The sequence below is a fragment of the Alexandromys fortis genome, unplaced genomic scaffold (assembly GCF_014885135.2).
Source record: "Alexandromys fortis isolate MF-2015 unplaced genomic scaffold, M_Fortis_MF-2015_v1.1 scaffold_46, whole genome shotgun sequence".
Taxonomy (NCBI): Eukaryota; Metazoa; Chordata; class Mammalia; order Rodentia; family Cricetidae; genus Alexandromys; species Alexandromys fortis.
Genome location: NW_026067919.1, coordinates 4,842,242 through 4,858,913, shown reverse-complemented (window position 1 = coordinate 4,858,913; position 16,672 = coordinate 4,842,242). Strand labels below are relative to the sequence as shown.

The following is a 16,672-nucleotide window of genomic DNA, read 5'->3' as shown; positions in this document are numbered from 1 at the left end:
CTCCCTCCCTCCCTCCCTCCCTCCCTCCCTCTGTTTTTTGGTGTGGTGTTGTTACTGCTCCTGCTGTTGTTACTGTTGTTTGAGGGTTTTATTCTTGCTGTTTGTAGCTATGTAACCCAAGCTTCCCTTGAACTGGTGATTCTCCTGCCTCAGCATCCACAGTGCTGGGATTGCAGGTATTTCTCAACATGCCTAGCTAAACAGGTGATTTTCTATGTGTTTTATTCATAAGGCCAGGTGAGGCGGTATCTCTCAAGGCCTGGGATCATCTGTGGATGGGGGGGGGGGGAGATCTAAAAGCAATATACAATCCAAGAGATGCTATTACAGCAAAATTTCAGTACAAGCAATCTCTGTGACATCTTCTACACCTGTGAAACTCAATTAGGCGTTAGACCTGGAGTTCTCATAACCTTATCCCAGAATGCTTCAGACCTTCCCTTCTTATTGATGAGGTATGAATGTTCTCACAGTGATGACAGCTGCCAACATCTGCATTAACACAAAGGCTGCTTCTCACTATCTGTGAGACATTTGCAAGACAGCATCTTTCCTGATGTGGGTCAATGATGGGACAAATTGCAGAGTCCTGGACACAGGATCTCCATATTCGATGGACAGTCATAGAATGCAGTTGTGGATACAATCTTGTCAAATCCACAAGAGCTCAAATAAGTACTGTGTGTATTCATATGGTTGATCTTATGCTTTGAATGTGCTCCCCAAAAGCATGAATTCCAGACGTAATTGCAATGGAATGGTGTTAAGGGATAGAAACTAGAAGAAGCAATCAGGTTAATGGGCTCTGTCCACAACTAGATCAAAGCCACTATGTCAGGAATGGGTTCCTTGTTTTAAGGTGAGTATGGCCCTGTGCACAGGGATGTGCATGGTGGAGGGGGGGGGGTAAAGAGAGAGAAGGAGATGCATGAGTCTGTATGTTTATATGAGAGTGGTCTTGCCTGTACATACAGGCAAGTGTGGAGGCCAGAGGATACTCTCCAATTTAATTTTTGAGACAGAGCCTGTCCTGTGAGCCTGGAACTTGCCATTTTTGCTACAATGGCTAGATCAGTCGGTCTCTACCATCTCCCTCTGAACCTAGCACAGGAGCACAGGTGTATGCTGCCATGACTGGCTTCCGCGTGGGTGTTGGGGATCTGAGGTCAGGTCTCATGGTCACACAGCAAGCACTCTACCCACGGAGCCATCTCTCATATTTGGCCCCTTGCCCTGGCCCATTCTCTTGTTCTCTCTTCCTCCTTTACTTTTTCACATTCTACCAAGAGATGATGTAGCAAGAAAGCCCTGCTTGAGGGACAGTCCCTCCGTCTTGGTCTTCTCAGAGTCACAAACTGAAAAGATGAGTTTCTTTTCCTTACAAATTTCTCAATATGTTTTTCTCTGTTGTAATGGCAAGGAAAGCAAACGACCATGGAAGCTCGGTAACAGTAAGTGACCTGGTTAAGGTCACATGTGTCCCAAATGGAAAAGCAAGTTCAGACAAGAAAAGTGGTGATTCTATGGTAGAGATAAGTTGTTATAGCCACACGGATGCTAGCTTCAAAACTTCAGAGAGGTGAGACTAAGAAAAGGGGTTGGACAAAGAGCCAGCTGCAGCCCCCATGCTGACAACAGGGACTCAACGGAGAGAGGCTTGGGAGTGAGGTTACAGATGCACAGGGGAGCAAAGCATGAAATATGAGGCTGAGGAGAGACCATGGACCCCAGAGCCTGCCCCGGACAACCTCTGGTCTCTTCCACCTGAATGTCCCATCGTTCTGAGATCCTGCAGCCTTAGGCTTAGAGCCTACACCTGCTGCGCTTGTACCAGGCTCTCGTCAGCCCAAATCTCTGCCAATCCCATGCTCTACCAACGCTTCCAAGAGGGATACCTTGTGGAAATCAATGAGGTCCGTGAGGGTGGCATGGCGATTAGGGTCCACTCCCAGAAAGCTGTAGAAGTCCCCAGAGGCATCCACAAGAAAGTGCTTGAAGCCTCTCTGTAGGCGGTAGGACAGGGTGTAACCCCAGATCTTCTCACTGACCCGGACCAGAAATGCTCCCTCGGTCATATTCTCTAAAAGGTCTTCCGCATTCTCTCGGCTAATAATTCCTAATTTAAAAAAAAAAACAGAAAGGAAAAAGAGGAAAGGAAAAAAGGTTAGAATGGCCTTTGTAGGTTCTGTACTTCCTAGTCCACTGCCGAGTCATCTTCCACACCATTCTCTCTGGCTTGGTTCACAGGCCAACCATGCTGTCTGGGGTATGGAAAAGGAAGAGAAGGGCCTTAAGGGTTGACTGGTCTCCACCTGCTATGGCAGAAGTATACTGACCCAGAACCATCAGCCACAAGCCTGAGGACAGCATTCCTGCAGGAACCAGACAGGAGCATGCTTTCCTCCAAATTAAAGCACACTAATTTGGATTAATTAGGTAAGCAAGGAATTACTAATGAACTGGAATTATAGCATCTATTGATTACAAATACTAGAGAGCCTTAAAGATCAGAGGTAATGACTAGCCAGAATGATCGAGGATCATGTCACAATGACCTGGTACAGTAGATGAAACCTGAATAGTGTTTTCCCATAAGGCACGAGGGTCCAACCTTGTGACATTGGAACACAACATTGTCCTCAAAAAAAGCTCACTCTAAAACAATACACAAGCATTATGCTTTGAGTATGCTTACAAATTTCTCCACAGCTGTCCTGGGGCATGTGCAGCCTCTGTGCATAAAAGAAGCATCCACTGGATGCCTGTGCACACTGGGTGCAAGGTTCCTTAGTGGGACAAGTAATGAAATGCCACTTCACACCAGGACCAGAACTTCCTAAGGGGCTTCAACCTATGCCATGTGGTACTGCCCCTGTATGTAGTTACTTGGAATTACCTATGCATTGTCATCATAGAAATGCTTCCATAAAAGCTGGGTGGTGGTGGTGCACACCTTTAATCCCAGCACTTGGCAAGTGGATCTCTGGGAGTTCAAGGACAGCCTAGTCTGCAGAGTGAGCACCAGGACAGACTCCAAAGCTACATAGAGAAACCCTGTCTAAAAAAAAAAAAAAGAAAGAAAGAAAGAAAGAAAGAAAGAAAGAAAGAAAAAATAGAAGAGAAAAAGAAAAAAAGAGAGAGAGAGAGAAGGCGTGACAACTGTATACTCTAATCTCAGAAAGGAGGCAAGAAGAGGACAAGGAAGGGGATAGGGATAGTACTTAAAACTGAGTGGCTGAGAATTATCAAAGACATACGGCAAAGCTGCGCAAAGACATTTACTATCACCGTGATCAACCAGGGAAAAAGGACAGATTACCAAAAAAGACCAAACTGTTAGGGTAACTTCTCAGTTGCAATAATAGAAGCCATAGGAAATTAAAAATAATATACCTGGTATACTAAGAGCAAAACAACTATATTTAATAAGACAACGTTTCAAGGAGATGAGCACAACAAAGTCGTCCTCAGAAAAGGGGGAGTTGATTACATGGTATACTTTAGGGGGAAGGGAGGGATCTTGGGCAGAAAATGTAAGGCTCAGGAAGGAAGGGGGAGCACATGCTGTGGGTGAGTCAAACACAAACAGAAACCAACCTTACAGCACGATGAGAAGCGACAGAGGGTTTTTAAAAAGATCCGTTATAATGGATAATGAAAATGTGGTAGCTACCACACAATGGAATTTTATTCTGCTGTGAAGAAAATGAAATGATGGAATTTTGTAGGGAAATGGATGCTTAGAAAATGTTATACTCAGTGAAACAACACAGTCTCAAAAAGTCAAACATTTGAGTTTGCCCCACTCAAATGTGGATCCTCGCATCAAATTTTTAGATTTCTGTGTTTAATTTGGACCAACAACAGAATCCAGGAAACTAGAAGGGGGCTATTGGTGAGGAGGAGGAAAAAAAGACCTGAAAACAGGAGCTATCCTGTTTTGGTCTCTGCTTCTGTGATAAACACTGTAACTTGAAATGGAAGATGTCTCTTTTGGCTTAGCTACAGCCCATCACTGAGGGAAGCCAGGACAGGAACTCAAGGCAAGAACCTGAGGCAGAAAGCCAACAAGGAGGCATGGACAGGTGCTACGCACTGGCTCGGTCCCTGTGATTTGCTCACCCTGCTTTCTTATACCACCAAGAACCACCTAACCATGGATGGTTGGACCCTACTCTATAAATTTGCTTACCAGCCAATTTGATAGAAACATTTTCTCAATTGAAAATCCTCCTCACAGATAACTAGAACTAGTGTCAAGTTGCAAAAAAAAAAAAAAACTAACCAGGACAGAGGTATATTAGAACAAATGATATCAAGGTATAACGTGAAATAATGGGGAGGGAAGTTTAGGTGGGTAGAGAGATGGTAGGGTAGGGCAAAGAGGGAAGTGGTGGAGAGCTAACTAACACTAACGATGTTTGAAAAAAACATAAGAAAACCTATTTTGTATTTCTTACTACACACACACACACACACACACACACACACAAAGGAGTTTAATTGGAATTACCCTACATAAGGGATAATGCTCCTTCAAGAAGCCACAAGTTGCCAAATAGAAATCCCCGTCAGGGCTATCCAGGAAGGTCCCAACACAGAGCAGGCTGTCATCAGAGGGGCAAGTAAATTTCCTAACCTGCTGAGCCATCTCACGGCCTGCTAATTACTAGTTTAAATTAGAACGTAAAAAGTATGCCTATTTACAGGGTACCATGGGGTTATGTGACATCTTTATATAGAAGTGTCACTGGTAAGAAGATTATGTGAGTTTATGTAGTCGTTAACAGGAAAGTAAGGTGAGATTGTTTATCAAAATGTTCAAGTTAGGGGCTAGTAAGATGGCTCAGTAGTCAAGAGTGCTTGCTGCTCCTGCAGAGGACTAGAGACGGTTTCCCAGTGGCCCACAATTGCCTTAAACTCCAGTTCCAGAGGGACCCAATGCCCTCTTCCCTGGGCACCCATACACACATCACACATACATACATATAAACATACATACATATATACATACATACATACATACATACATACATACATACATACATACATACACAGAGAGAGAAAGAAACCAGTGGGCTCCATCCCTAGCACCACATACACTGGATTTGATGGCATAAGTCACAAGTTTATAACTTTACCCTTTAGAACATGGAACCAGTTGTGGGATTACAATTCCAGCTAGTCATTTATTCTGGGCTACTTACTGATGGCCCAGGTTCCAGACACATTCCTAGACATGAGGAAAGAAGAAAAAAGCCAGAAAGTTGTTGCTCTCATAGATCTTAGATTTGCAAAAATATGATAATTTTAGTATAAACTACTGTTGAAACCGTGCATTTAGGTCTCACAGCTAGTGAGTGGCAGAGGTGGGACAGAGGAACAGTCTGTTTGTCAGTCTCTTCTTTTCAGGTATAACCCAGAGCCTCCCATGCAAAAAACTGGAAGACTGTTGAGCAAGGTGTGGATTAGCATAGCATGACCAGTTCCTACCCCAAGAAGGCACAACCAGGAAGTACATAGAGGCCTCTCAGCTGGCTGAGTTCTATGTGAGCCAGGCCCAGGTCTCTAGGCACAGACTGATAGGAAGACTAACCACCCTTGAAGACACAATGCCCTGAGGGTGCAATGTGGAGAGGAGACAGCTATGAGAATCTACAAATAAGAAACTGTACCCATCTTTGAAGTCTTTCCAACACAGACAGACTCACTACCAGTGACCGGGAGATTAGGTTCAGTAACGCCCGTGTATTCGAGGAAGGGGATTCCAAGATCCACATCCTTTATATAACATGGCTCTGTATGTGCACGTACCTGTGAAATCCCTCTGCAATGGGTGCTTTAAGTCATCTCTAGGTGGCTCATACTATCTGATACAATGACATATTAGGCAACAATAAGTCTGTGCATGTTTTATATAGATGAAACCTTTGTAGAATAACTACATTTCCATTCTCAGTTGGTTGAATCCATGGATACAGAACCCACAAACATGGCGGTCACACAGGACATATTAAGTGAAAAAATATCAGGGGCTCGTGAAGGCTGTGACCACAGCGGGAAGTGGAATGCTGTTGCCACCAAGTGCAACACAAACCCAGCTGATCCTGTTCTCCTTTATACACTTTGAATGTCACGGCTCCAGCAATAAACTAAAGCAAGCAGCCTCTGTATCTACATGGACCCTTAATGAGAATGACAGAGAAGGGGTTCACCTGAATCTCCCTGCAGGTGTGCAGAGCCCAACAGCTACAGCACCCTTTATTGGGCATCGCTGGAAAATGATAGGGACACTACCAAGCAACAAGCCCTTCCTTGGAGTCGCCGCTTTGCCCAGGGTTACTGACTGCTGCAGAATGACTTTGCAAGAGCAGGGGTGTGTGCTGAGTTAGAAAACAAGCCAAGCTAACTCCGCCTTTCCACCAGCAAGGCCTTACTCTCCCAAGGCTGGTATTTGCAGCTAGCAAGCCAGTGAAGGGGGCCAGCAGCATCCAGCTTCCCCCATTGCTGCATCTCAGTACAGACCTTAAGTGAACACATCCTGACTCCACTAACTCTTGCCCCAAATCCCACCTGGATGCTATCAAACACCATGTGTAAATTGTCCACTATCAAAATATTTGCTCATCAAAAGGAGGGCACGTCTTAGACCCAAAACTTGCCATGCTCGGATATACCCATAAATCTGCCAGGTAACACAGCCTCAAACCCAGCTCAGGTCTCCATCTCTTCCTCAACCCCAATTCCATCCTAGGAAATCATTAGCTGGGAACTGAAGCCACCCAAGTAACCAAATGAGCTCTTTTTATTTCCGTCAGAGCTTCACTCTGAGAAAGAAAGACGCGCAGGCAGGCCGGCTGCCCTGGTTCCCCTTTTATGAGTCTCCATTTATCTAATGTGCATATTTCTTAAAGCTTTCGCTGCGGCTTCGCCTCACCGGCTGACAACTCCCCTATTACTGCTTAGCTATTTCTCATTCATTTTTGTGACTTCCCTTTCTTATTGCCACACTTTGCAGACAATATCATTAAGGAGGCTGGAGTTATTAAGCTCTTCATTCTCAACGGTTTCCTCAAAGCATCTGAAAGCCACAGAGATTGTGATCAATGTGTTCAAATGCCTTCATTTTTTTTTTCTTAACCTCCCAGTGAAACTGAACCATGGCTAACTGCTGAGACAAGGGTTTCAGCGGACAGCCTTTCTGGCTTTAGTTATATTTATGCTCAAGAGGGAATATCGTCCGTGACTGCTTACAGCTGATGTGCCAGGTTCTAATCACCGAGGCCACTGTGCAGGTTAGTGTTCTGTCTCTGCAAAAAGCACCTTAGGTGGTCAACATAGAAAAGGACAAGGTTTGCTTATGGTTGAGCAGACCAACTTTAGGCCTCCGGAGGAGGAGCAAGGGGGCACAGCCTCAAGAATGGCACAGGGTTAAAAAAAAAAAAAAAAGAATGGCACAGGGTTGCATCATCATTTAAATTCCTAGGGCGTTTTCCTCATGAACTTTCAAGTTGTTCCTGATTTCATTCCTTCGTATTTTCACAAATTCCCTTGAGATTTTGTTGTTTGTTCTTCAGCCTGGCTTGTGCATCTGCAATTGTTCAGGCATACATACATACATTTGAACTCATAATCCTCATGTCAGCCTCTTGAGTGCAATTCCAAAGGTAGACATGTACTCTGAATGTGTGATGGTTTGTCAACACAATTTAATAATGGTGATGTTAAAATGGTTAATACAAGAGAATATAAGAAACAATAAATACCGCATGTGACTATTCAAAACAGTATTTTGATTTATCTAGTAGAGAGGTAATAAAGTAGGATAATCGGCAATAAAAAAAACGGCATGGGGTGGAGGAACATGCTCATCTCCCAGGGAGGAATCCAAAGATGAGTGATGGGCCCCACCCATCATCCCGTTTAAAGTCATACTCCCAATAGCCTCTGTAGGTTCATCCACCTCCTAAGCACCGGGTGGTGACCCAGTTCACGGCCTTTATCACACGGATCTTGGAGACAATGCACATCCAAATGCTTGAACATGACAAAGAGTGACAGCCACCACTTAGCCAAATGATTTCTGAGGCTGGCTACGTATTCTGTGTAGCATTTACGTCAACTGGCTAGATCCGTGAAAGGCGTGATTCCGTGTGTCCTGTTAGCCTTGTAACCCACCTAACGGCTCTGAACAGCAGAGAGCAGGCAGTTTTTCTCTCCAGAGACCAGCCTCGCCTGCTCGGTCCTGCCTCCCGTCTGCTGGCAAAGGAACTGGGACCTTCCTTTACTTTCTCTCTATGCAATTTCAACAGTGGAGATTATGTCTACACCTGCCCTGGACAGTCCTAAGACAGTCCAATCAGCCAGTCTGTTTACCAGGCCACAGTGATTGGTTTAGGTGTGATCATATAACTAAACCGGAGGCCATGAAGTAGTCATCTGGGAACAATACTGGGGATGCTGAATGAAAGCCCGCCCTCTCTGCTGCTGCCTTTAAACTTCAGAGAACATAGGCCTGGCGCCTTAAACAATGGCTGCTTCGGAATGAAAGCAATTGTGAGTAATGGGGCTCAGTGGTAGAGCGGGGCCAGTGGTTGAAGCATACATATCCCTTAGATCAGGTTCAGGCTGAAACTGTGTATGGGCTTTGCAGTCATGTGAGCTGATTTTTTTTTGGGGGGGGGAGTGGAGGGTTATGTTGCTGTGTATCACCTGCAACTGAACATAAGTCTCCTGAGGATTCAGGGGAGGGTGAGCCCTTTTGCTTACTACTTAGGGGTAACATGAGTAACCAAGTAGTTGGTTATTTATTTGCTTTCAGACAGAGTAATTTGACACAAAGTTTAAGAGACTAAAAGTCTACAGTTTTATCATCTGCACTTCTAGTGAAAGTCCTTTGCTGGGAAACAACGTGGCAGAAGAACAGAAGTCAAATTTGTACCTGCACATGAGATCACAAGGCAAGGCAGGGTGCCTGGGGTGGGAGCCAGCCTCGCTAGTTCTCTGAGTTCTACACAGCTCCCTCCTGAGGGCTGTGCACCAAACCTCCCCCTTTCCCGGCTCTTTCCCTGATGAACACTGACACAGTCGAGGCCAGGACCCCAGCTCTGTACTGTGCAGCCTCTGCCACTCTTCTTATAACCTGGCCAGAGCCCTGTGTTTCTGACCTTTATAACTGCTTGCTGTTATAAGCCTGATATATCTTAATTTATTGTCTGTTGATGTGGGTTGATCAAATCATTCCCCAGCTCCCCCTTTTCCAATTCTTCCCCTGTTCCCACCACTTTTCCTACCTAAAGAATGGCATACTGTGAGCTCCAGGTACCAAGTGGTTAGTATTATTACATACTCTTACAGCCATATGAGGAATAAATGAAGTATTGGCTAGCCAATGTATATCTGATATTCAGAAAGCTTTTGAAACATAAAAGTCATCATACTCCCACGCATGCGCCCAGATACAGTCCTACAGATACAGTCAAGCAAGTCCAGGACATGCTTGAGAACAAGGGGTCACATGCCCATCGACCTTGGAAGTCACTGAGCTAAATAATGCCTCTTTGCCTTTCGGGTCCCATATCCTAGGCAGGGCTTAGGAGCAGAGCCGGCACTAGAATTATAGACAGCTAGAAGGAAAGTCAAAGCCTGAGGGACGCCAGTCCAATCTGCTTTGCTTAAGCAGAAATAATATTGTTCTTTGTAATCCCTTTTGGGGCTATCTAACCGATGCAGACTTTCAGGGAAAGAATAAAAACAAGTCCTTTCTTTCTTAGTGGGAACACCTCAAACAAAAATGCTAGAAGAAGCTGAGAGCACAGCTCAGTGGCAGAATGTTTGCCTTGCCTGTGCAAGGCCTCAGATTCAATCTCCAGAACTACAAAAAAAAAAAAAAAAAAAAAAAAAAAAAAAAAAAAAAAAAAAAAAAAAAAAAAAAAAAAAAAACAGGTCACGCGACCCGCTCTTTCCACCTTTAAAAGTTTTGCATTTGGGGTAAGAACTGGTAGAAGATTTTTCTTTTTCAGATTCTGCTCAAGAGAGGGAAGCTCTTTGACAGGCATGCCAGCTCTCTAAATGACCGGTGTTACACCGATGGCTTTCAGAAATGACTTCAAAATGATGATTTGTGGTGGGTTTTTTGTTTGTTCAACTTTCTCCTGCACCAGACCTAAGAGCAATCATGCCCTTCCTTTGTAATTCCTCTTTTGATTCGTCCGGTGCCAAAACCCGGGACCAATCATGGCTCCTCTCCTTTTTATTTCTTCTCATTCAGAGCTCATAGACCTCAGCAAGCCATCCTGGCTTTATCCGGGAGCAGAAATATCCCCCCCCAAAGCCTCACCCCAGGTTCTTCTTTCCCACCAATCTTGGAAACTAAAGGCAAGCACCTCAAGGGCTTACTCTCTCCGTCTGCTCTCAGCACAAACTGGGCATTGGGCATTCCCACAGAGCTGATCAAACCCTGCTAAGTTCTGCAAGGTCATAGATCAGGTAGAGTGAAAGGCAGGTTGTACCAAAAGCCAATCTTGGTAAGGGTTTATAAATCCAAAGAGGACAATTTCTTTAATCCCAATACCCATACCTGGATAGCAGAGAATTCAAGGAGGAACAAAATATTCAGAAAAGAATAAATAAAATCTTGGGTTTACTGTTGAAGAATGGTTGGGTCAGTTTCTCCAGCTTTCTGGGTCTCTTGGTGGTGACCTGTAAAGGGACGTCCACGACCAGTTCAGAAACCATTGACAGTGGTGTGACATGGTGTATATCAAACTACACAGTGTAAGTAAAACAGGAGGGACTACACGGAAGTGGAGCAGCAGAAGAGTGGGCAAAGGAAAGCCATCCTAACTTCTAGGCTCTTTGGAGACTGCACTGTCTACAAAGATGGGGAATGCCAGCTCCCTACTTTGTGCTTGTAAGAATAACCTCCATGCCAGTAACGTATTACCGGAGCGAAATTATCCCTGCTAAAATTAGGGTGAGTCCACACTTGGGACACACGCCCAGCATCTGAGCAGAACTCAACAGGACTCACTTACCAATGCCACACTCAACTCATCATCAGCCACATTGCCCTTTGCTGCGCCAAGCCACAGGGGCCATAGCAAGGCTGCTATGCATCATTGCCAAGACAACAAACCACGGAACATATTTTAAGCCTTTTCTAGAAGTAAAGCTAAGGAAGAGGAATGTGTTCCAAATGAGTCGATGTTCAGACAGAGAACACTCAATAATGTCAGGCGCACACTGAAGTCCAAAAATAGCTTTTTCCCAGAGCCAAGCTTATGTGCTGGCACTTCTCAGGAAAAAAACTTCAAGCCTCTCATAATTCTTGGGATGCGGCAATGAGCAAAGGAAAGGGGATTGCTTTTCTGCTACTCTTTTTCACAGAGGATGGATTAACCTCCCTGGTTGGTCCCAGGGGGGATGACAATCTCCATTCCACTTGTCCTCCCATCTGTGCTCTGGGCTCATTTCTCTACACTGCATTTCCTTGGAGAGGTGGAATCCCTTCTTATAGTTGATCCTATACTCCAAGACACACTAGTACTGGCACTCACATGTAGCTCCTTTGGGGGGACTAGGCATCTTTGTTGGTTTGATTTGCATAGGTACCCCGTGAAGCGCATTTATAATGTCAATTTCCCAGAGTTTAATGATACAGCCAAGATCAGAGAAGGGCCCTGTATCTCGAGAGCCCTGTGTATCCTGCTGTTTGGATTTCACTACAATACATCTAAATGTCTGAGAAAACAGGCGAACTATAAATCAAAATCATCATTCCCAACCTGCATCAAAATCCTGCTGAAATGCCTCGCTCAGGGAAAGAGAATAATTATGCCTCGGTTGTAATATATTTCACTGTTGCCTCAAATTCTTCCTAACTTACTATGTCTATATCATTTGATATATGATGTTGAAGTCTTCTACAAGAAAGAAGGAGGAAAAGAAGGAGGAAGAAGAGGAAGAAGAAGATGGTGACAAAGTGTGGCTGGCAGTATGAAGCAGAACCAAGAGCATAACTGGTCCTAAGCCTAGACTCTAAGAAACGGATGCTGCCCATCATTCTCTTCCACCTATGACAAGAGCTCATCATCTATGACAAGAGCTTATCTAAGTAGACTCAGTGCTCCCCGAAGATGAGACCTACATGAAGACCTTCCCCCACTAAGATACCCAGCCACCAAAGGCTTGAGCAGAGTCCCTGCCAGGGGGGTTAACAGATTGGTACAGGCTACAAGTGGATTGATTCTCTCTCTCTCTCTCTCTCTCTCTCTCTCTCTCTCTCCCTCCCTCCCTCCCTCCCTCCCTCTCTCTCTCTCTCTCTCTCTCTCTCTCTCTCCTTCCCTCCCTCCCTCCCTCCCTTTCTCTTTTTAGAAAATGGTACAGAAATCCACCTGCCTTTCAGGAAATCTCCATGTTGGGAAGGAAGTTGGGACCTTCCAGTTATTCTAGACTTCAACATTTTAGGGATGAACAAAGTTACACACACATACACACACGTGTCTTAGGAGCCAAAATTGGGCTGCTGATGCTCTGGTTTTCCCCAAAAGTGCAATATATTAAAGTAACCACGGTTAGCTATCACCATCCATTCATAAAAGATGGGGCATTTTAACACTAAAAGTGAAAAGGAACATAATGCTAGAATATAACTATAGCCCTTCTAAGGCAGTTGGCCATGCTCCATATATGAGCCATTTCTTTCATTCTGTCACAGAATGAAAACTTGGTCACTAAATAGTTCTGTTCCGTGTGTTAACAATGTCCCTACATGCTTTATGGTGGAAACTGTCAGCAGAACATGAAGTCAATTACACAAATCTAGGTTCTATTTCTTCTGTGACAACAAAGAGCTTACTCTTTTCTCCATTGAAATAGAAAGTAAAACTAAATTCCCTTTTCCCCAGCTAGAAGTCTGAAGGCAGCATGGGTGGCCAGTAGCTCTATGGGAGTCACTGTGGAGCATGTACCGGCAGTGTCTCCATCAATATGCAAATGGCATGGGCTTCATTAGGTTGAACAAACTGACCATTCTTTAAATGATTGTTCAAGAGAGTCTACCCAGTGAAAGAAACCATGCCAGTCTTTGTACATAAAAATAAAAATTAAAAAGCACTAAGACCTTTCCAAAAAGAGATGAATTTGATCACTTCAACTTACCTTCTCCACTGGCTGCCAAGAGCTCCTCTGAACAACCAGCACAGACACCAAACCCCAGCTTCTCTTTAGCAAGTCTCTTGTGAAGCCACGGTTCTGTGTGTTGCGCTACTTGAAGCCACTGTGTATTCAGATCACTAGATTGAAGCTATGGTCCATGGGATTCATTCTTGGGGCTAACTGCACACATCACCTAATATCTTTTGCAAACTCCCTCCTGTCTTCGAGCCTCCGTTCCTCCTCTGTAATGAAGGAACTGGAAGATTTCTAAAGAGCCTCCTGGTCTAATGCATCTGAGTGATGCTGAACTCTTCATTCATCAATCTATAATCTAACCAAAAAGGATTCTTTTCAGAGCCAGCAGCCTGCTGTGGCTATGGCTAAGAACAGAGTTGCAGAATCAAGTACAACCAAGATGTTGACCCTGCTCACCAGTGGCCTGGGACCCCGGCAGCTCACTGTCTTATGAGTACAAGGACAGAACCTTGTGGGTGACTTGACAGCCAAGGAGACTAAGAGATGCCAGCAGTGGATGGGACTCAAGTTCACAACTTCCCAGAAGGCAGTGGGGATGCATTTCTAGAATCCCAGTGATCCTGGACTCTAGGACTCTTGTAAAAAGTGTTGGGACATAATTGAGGCAGCATGGACCCCAAAGTCCTCCACATCCCTCATTACAGCCATCCAAGACTCCTTCCATCTGAGAAAGAGTTGGACATGCGAACATCACCCTCCATGGTGCCTAGAAAGTGTAATACCATGAAACCAGGGAGCGATGGACTTGGTGTTCCTCTCAAAGCCAGCTCTGCGAGGCAGCTGTTCCTCCTTGAACCAGCGCACGATGACTTCTCTGGAGAGTGGACGCAGAGGACGCTCCCAGGTCCTGATGGGAAGAAAGAGAGTAAGGGAGGGAACGAATCAGAGGAGTGGAAGAGAATAAAGAACAGGGAGAGGGAAAAGAAAGGGAAGGAGTTGAGTGGGAAGAGATGGCTTGGCAGGTGGGGACACTTGCTACCAAGTCACACCGTGAGTTTGATCCCAGGGACCGACGTGCAGAGAATTAACTCTCACAGGTTGTTCTCTGACCTCCACATGCATGATCTATTATGTTTATGTATACATGTATGGATGCACAGTAAATAAATAATAAGTTTAAGGGCATAGAAGGGGAGGTAGTTCTGACTATTCTCCCAACTTTGGAAAACACATAGGAGCTTTATCTCATAAATATTAAGCATTTCAGCACCCTAGAAAATTCCACCTCCAAAAATCAAATGATAAGTGACAAACTGAGAAAAAGATTTTGCCATAATTTTTCCCTAAATTGGGGAGCTTCTAGAGACAGGTAAAGGGGGCACAGATCACACAGCAAAAGGGTGGACTGGACAACAGAAGAGAAGGAAATACCGTGGCCCTTCAACATATGTGAAATGCTTAGTCTGGCCCATAGTCATGTGTGAGTATTTAAACTTACTCCAAGACATATTTTTTTTACAAGAAACAAGGTTGGCGACACCGTGGGCCAGGCTAAAGGATGTGAAAGATTCAAACATGGGTCACAGCCCTGTGCAGGGCCAAGTGAATTTCAAAAGTACACAGCCTCTGAACAATGACCCTACTTGGGAGGATATCTTGGCAGATTATAGTTTCCCAATATAAAATTAACTTCCACAAGATTATACACGCAGGGTCTGGCTGGTGACTGCAGAAGATTTGAAATAGCAATGCCCACTGACAAAGTCTCTGTTAACCAATAGCAAATCCACACAGCAGAACACAGGCAGCATTTCTTTAAAAAAAAAAAAAAAAAAAAAAAGGAGAAATAAGGTGGTGTATATTTGTTTGCTTTTTGTTTTGTTTTTTAATGTTGGCAAGAACTCAAAGAAGCCCAGGGCTTAGGGTAGGGTAAGGTAAGAAGCGAACAACAATAAATGTCTACGAAGGTGCTGTGAGGAGATGGTACACCAGGAAGGAATCAGTTCTCTATGAACACTATCCCTTCTCAGGCCTTCTAGTACATCATGAGGAAATAAGGGGGAAGGGAGGAAGGAGGAGGGGAGTTGTGAAGCCAGAGGCAGCTCTTGCTAGACTCTAGGGAAGAGGAGTGGGGGGTCATGAACAACCCCAAACTCAGATCAGTACAACATTGGATAAACCACACTACCTGGGGGTAAACTGACTCTTGAACAATCCCCGGAGATGAGGGAGCCACAGTTGCTCAATCCCATAGCTCCCCTCCCCAGGGAAGAAAACTGTGCTGCAAGGATTGCTGAGGGGCCTTGAGATAAGAGCCGATCTCAGGGTCAGTCCAGACTGACAGCCAGAACATGCAGAGGCTTCAGGTAACCTTGTGTCTTTGACTTGCCAATCATAGGTTGTCGCTTAAGTGTCCTTGGCAAACAACCCGTCTATGGACACAAATGTGCACAAGGGCCTCTCAGTGCGTCCACAGTAATCTGCAAACCTGCTGAAGGAGCAAACCAGCTCCATTCAGAATTAGAAAAGGCTGTAGCCCTGCTTTCCAGCTACTGGGCTACATTTATCCCATCTTAGATTTTTTGGTGCAAGGTTTTGGCCAAGACCAAGGAATCTAAAACTGAAAACAGTTGAGGTACTTGCATATGCAGATTATGAGGGGAATAGGATGTATACTTTTCTTCAGATTATCAAAGATTACAGGAGTCCTTAACCACTGAAAGGCTAACCCCAGAACAGCAAAGTTGTTGGAAAGGTCCCACCCTATTTCTGTGTTCCGCCCCATTACATAGATTGGAACGCTAAGGCCCAGGGAGGGCAAATGATCAACAAATAAGAAACAGAGAATGGACCAGAACGCATGGAGCTTGCATCATGGGTCCATGGCCCATCCTAACACACCTGTCAGCTCCTGTAAGGGGTGTTGATTGACTGGTGCATGGAAGTTGATGGCAGAGTCTTGCCTCCTGCTCATGGTTCTGGCCAAGTTCTTGGAACATGGTGCTTAGGCCCGCGACTGTGCCCTTCTGGATGGCTCGGAGTGAGTGGCGCCGGTACTCATCCCGAGCTCGCTGGGCACGACGACTCCTCTCTTCATCAGCCGCCTTGGATCTGCGCACTGGAAAAGAGAACAGTATGGCTGGCCTTGATCCACAGCCCAAGCTGTACACTGGGAAAACACAGACAGCGCTGTACACAACTTACTTGGAATTCCACCATTTCCTGGGAGCTGACCACTCACAACACCATAGACTACAGGAGGCTTGGCTTCTGTAGGAATGGCAAAGCATGACCAGCCCCAAGATTGTGGGGGTACAAGGGTCTTTTTATAACTGACACTCCATGGGCTATAAAACTCAAAGGCACTATTCTCTCTCTAACATTCTGCTTTCCACGTCCCTCAATGGGGCTTTAACATAGCCAAGTAGGCTTGAGAAAGCTACTGTGCCTGTGTGTACTTGTGTCTATGTGTATATGTGTGTGTGTATGACTGTGTGTGTTTCTGTGTATCTTTGCATGTGTTTATGTGTATGTTCAT

The 16,672-nt window shown here is 44.9% G+C and overlaps 1 protein-coding gene across 4 annotated transcripts in view; it reads right to left on the bottom strand.

The window, feature by feature from the left end:
• Positions 1–16,672, bottom strand: part of Sh2d4b (SH2 domain containing 4B) — a 59,584-nt gene that overhangs the window by 3,721 nt on the left and 39,191 nt on the right. For 2 of the 4 annotated variants that reach the window (XM_050140609.1, XM_050140610.1), the window contains exons 5-7: positions 16,036–16,252; positions 13,917–14,041; positions 1,896–2,116 (exon numbers count right to left, since the gene is read on the bottom strand). In XM_050140609.1, coding sequence (XP_049996566.1) covers positions 1,896–2,116; positions 13,917–14,041; positions 16,036–16,252 — 563 coding nt within the window. Of the gene's footprint in view, positions 1–1,895; positions 2,117–13,916; positions 14,054–16,035; positions 16,253–16,672 lie in introns of all 4 variants that reach the window. The other 2 variants (XM_050140611.1, XM_050140612.1) reach the window with 2 other exon arrangements.